This window comes from Crocodylus porosus, unplaced genomic scaffold (genome assembly GCF_001723895.1).
Source record: "Crocodylus porosus isolate Cpor-Errol unplaced genomic scaffold, CroPor_comp1, whole genome shotgun sequence".
In the NCBI taxonomy this organism is placed as follows: domain Eukaryota; kingdom Metazoa; phylum Chordata; order Crocodylia; family Crocodylidae; genus Crocodylus; species Crocodylus porosus.
This window is the reverse complement of record NW_017728915.1, coordinates 9,690,658-9,694,919: the sequence shown is the minus strand read 5'-3', so window position 1 is coordinate 9,694,919 and position 4,262 is coordinate 9,690,658. Positions and strand designations below refer to the sequence as shown.

Here is a 4,262-nt window from a genome sequence, read left to right as displayed (position 1 = left end):
GCTGACTTCCTGCCCTTTGGGCAGGGGGCTGGACTCGATGATCTCCCGAGGTCCCTTCCAGCCCTAATGTCTATGAAATCTATGAAAAATACCAAGAGCTCATTTATAATGCATATCTGAATTAATTATCAATCACTGGATTAAGCCACTGCAGTAATTCTGCCATCTTTTCCTGAAGGTTCTTGAATTTTTCTTGTGTATCTTTCATTTAAAACTCACCGTGTCTTTGTTGCCATTCACTAACATTCGCTACTTCACAAGAGTGGCAAGTTATAGACTGAATTTTCTCAAGTAGCTGCCTTTCATATTGAACAAAATAGTCTTTTATAACCTGGAATTGCAAGCTGAGGGCAGTGGTTCTAGGTCTGTCTGCCTGCCTGCTGCCTCTGTTTATTGGCTGTTACCTGCAAGCATGGAGGGCACCCCATGGCCAGTGGGGCAGAGAGCTCCTGATTGCTTTTCCCCACATGTAATGGTGTTCAGTTGGGTGCATGGTGGGGGAGAGTTGTGGGTGTAGGTCTGTCTGCCTGCTCCCTTTGTTCTCTGTCCCAATGGCCCTGGGATCCCCCCTCTGCTCGCTTTTCCCCAAATGTAACTGTATCACTTGGTTCCACAAGTTTACTAAGCTGAAGAGTGCTTACTGCTTCTTGTAAATTGTTTACCCTGAAAATTCTGTAATGGTTGGATTGTTATTTATGTAAGTTAGGGTGAATAAATCACTAAAGGTTAATTATGTAAAAGAGAATTATCTATTTCCTTTTATTTCAATGTGTCTGCTATCCTCACGTGCAAATAAACATTTGTTTGAAACATCAGGGGAGCTTATGTTAACCAATACTGGAAAACCCAGTGAATCCCCAAGTGGCAACAGCATGGCACATGGGGGCAGATTAAGATTCCTTGTGGCCCTGTGCACCCCTCCTATGTCCTGCCCCACAGCTCTTGGCCCTGTGTTGGGCCAGCACCACAGCAGCAGCAGTTGGAGTGGGACATGCTGCCCCACCAGGCCGGGAACCAGCTGGCCCATGCATTAATCCACCTATGGAAGGGGTGGCGGGGGCACTGACTGCAGGTTGGGAGTGATGGGCACTGCCAGGGCTAGGGATGCTGTCAGAAGTTAGGGCCAGCAGGATGGGGTGAGACTGTGCAATCATGACTGATGTGGCAGTGCAAGGGAACCTGGGAGCTATGGGATGGCTGCATTTAGCAGCTGGTGCCTGCCCACTCCTAGCACTATTTCGCATGCTGCCATGAGTCTAAATGGGGGGCTGGATAATCCTGTGCTCTCACAAATGGCGTGGCAGCCAGCACAAAAAGAAAGGGGGCAGCTATGGGCTGCATGCATGGGCAAGGTGTGCATGAATGGACAAGGTGTGCATTTAACTGTCTGACTGAAAGGGAAATGAAAGCAGTCCATGCTCTCCCACCCCCCATCCTGTAGGCATGCAAGTGGTTTGTTCTTGGACTGAACCTGGGGGAGGCTATGTAGTAACTGTGCTATTCTCAGTTAAGAGCTGCCAGCTGCCATAGGTCTTTCTGACTATAGGGTGACCTTGTGCAACTGCAAATGGTGTGGCCAGGAGCCAGCACATGACAAAGAAAAAAAAAAAAAAGCAGCAGCTACAGACTGTGTTCAGGCAGGAGCAGGGGCAGGGGCAGTAATGTGGTAATGGTGCCATTGTCACCCTCTCCAGGGCATGGCCAGGGCACGAGTGGTGGGGTGTCCCTCCACAGGTGTCGGTATAGGAGAATGAATAGTATTGCGTGTGGGGCTGGGTGGACTGCTGCATCTGCCATACTATACCTGGTGTTCAGGGAAAACACATTACACTGATTTATCAAAATGGGGCAGCTGCAATTCAAAGAGACATCTGGTAAACAAAGAGGATCATTGCATGCCTTTGAGTATCTTTTGATTTGTTACGCACAAACACATGAACATGATACTTTAATTCACAGTGAGCCAAACTAAACTACGTCCAAGGAGTTTTACTTTAATGCACCATAAAGACTTTTAAAACATCCGGAAAACCCACTTCTGCAATCAGGCATGCTATTGGAGCACAGGAAAGGGCAAAAAAAAATGGATGTGTACAAATGCCTGTGTGCAGTAAAGCGTCTCATGTAGACTTGCCCAGTGAGCATAATTGAAGTGGTAGCTCTCATACTGATATATTTATAGGTAGAAAATAGAGAAGTAATTTGGCATAGAATCAAAGAATACTCTCTTTCCATCTCATTTATTTTTTCCTCATTCTTGTCTTTTTGTGCTTTTTGGTATCACATTACTAAATCCCTAGTCTTTTTTCGTATTTTTCCTCCACAGCAAAAAGTGCAGTTCCAAGAGCTATGTTTTCTTCTCTGCTTTCATAAGAACCAAATATTCAATGGTGAGACCAAAAGGGTTGTTATCTATTTCAATCTTACTTTTTCCACCTCCTTGAAAACACGGAGAAAGTTTTCCCTTAAAATCCCTTTCAGTTCTGCCTGGTTCCATCCTCTTCTTAGAAGCTCTTCAATCAAAGCAGGGTATTTTGAAACATCTTCCAGACCCTTAGGGAAACTATTAGCAAGAACAACAGAATGACAAGCACCTGTTAAATAATCTAGCTAGTGATTTTAAAAGGGAGATGACAGGGTAAGGGTCAGAGTTAGCACTTTGTGGCTCAGCTCACTGGGGACACAATTCTTTTTCAGAGAAGTCAAAATTGTGAGTCCAGTTAGCTTCACCTGGATCCCGACTGATCCCCACAGCTGTACCAAGCAACATCCTATTAGAATAACTAAACATTGCTTTCCAATGAAAAAACAACATTATGTGCCAACATTAAAAGCAGCTTGAGCAGTAATACAAAGCAACAAAAACACCACTTGTCCGGTAATCATTTATCAATTATTTCTCCCTTCATTTTATACAGCACATGCCTGATGTTCAGGAAAACAACTATGTAACAGAAGATTTTAGTGTATTCTATCTATCTAACTGAAGACTTTTAAAAATACAACCAAAAGCATATAACTTAATGAAAAAGTGGACTTTTTTTTGCATTCCATTAGTCACCAAATCACTTATCAAAAAAAACTGGAGTGTCAATGTTTTGAACTCAATTGGAATTTTTGACATATAGCAAAGAAAGATACATAGAACACTCCATTTGAAGAGAAAACAATAAGCTTGATAGTTGTTGTGTCATTATTCCTATCCAGCTAAAGGAGCTAAAGCAAAAAGAAACAAACCTCCTTGATGAGCCTTTGGGATTATTTTGAAACTATTAGTACTACTCGGCAATTTCTTCTTCAACAGTAGTCATTGTTTTCAGAATGTCCTTAGCAAATTATCTGTGTTTTACTTTCTGGATGGGGTTAAGTCAACACATTAAGAGTCTTCCCAACAATATCAAATTGCACCCCCTCAAGAAATGTATAAAACAAGACGTATTGTTGCCAACTGCAGCCTTTTTGGACACAGGCCTGTAAAAAAAGTTATGGTTTGTCCAATCCCTTTAAGACTAGATGGGTATTTTCTGATCAAATCTAAGTGTCTGCCTACTTTCCAGACGTAGTATTGTTCCAAGCTAACTGGGCTGACTGTTGTGACTATGTGCCTCTGAAGAATGAAGCAAGCTGAATCAGTACAAGAAGAATGAAATAGGACAGCTGATAACCAACACTCAGGACAAAACCAAACCCCTGAATGAATACTTCACATCAATATTCCACCAGTCCAAGGGTGCTAGCCTGCTTGACAGGATACAGGCTGATCATGGTGCAGGTGACCACCCTCCCATGGTTGGTGTAGATCTTGTGGGGGAACACCTACAAAGGCTAAATATCTACAAGTCAGGAGAACCAAATGAACTACATCCAAAAGTGCTAAAAGAACTGGCTGACATTGTTCTGCAACATTTGGCAGAGTTATTTGAAGACTGGAAGAAGGCTAATGTGATGCCTATCTTTAAGAAAGGGAGAAAGGAGGAATGGGGAAATTACAGGCCAAACAGTTTGACCTCAATACCTGGTGTGAGGGAGCGGGGCCTAGGGGCAGCCGTGAACTCCCTAGCGCCCCCTACCGTCACGTTAGGGTGAACGTAACACCCTCAGAATCTCGCCCGCCACAACTTTGATGACTAATATATAATGTGGAGGCTGCCTGTTTCCCTAGTGGACGGTACTGGTGTTCCTGTCCCTAATCCAGAATGGGGTATCTGTATGCGTCCCGCCTTAAGGGCTATGCGTGCCTCCAAACCTCCCCCTCAGCATGC

At 43.8% G+C, this 4,262-nt stretch overlaps 1 protein-coding gene across 2 annotated transcripts in view; it reads right to left on the bottom strand.

The window, feature by feature from the left end:
* The window catches only part of LOC109310496 (dipeptidase 2-like), a 49,280-nt gene that overhangs the window by 11,423 nt on the left and 33,595 nt on the right, over nt 1–4,262 (bottom strand). For both annotated transcript variants that reach the window (XM_019535691.1, XM_019535692.1), the window contains exon 10: nt 2,428–2,563. In XM_019535691.1, the coding sequence (XP_019391236.1) occupies nt 2,428–2,563 (136 nt within the window). The remainder of the gene's footprint in view (nt 1–2,427; nt 2,564–4,262) is intronic.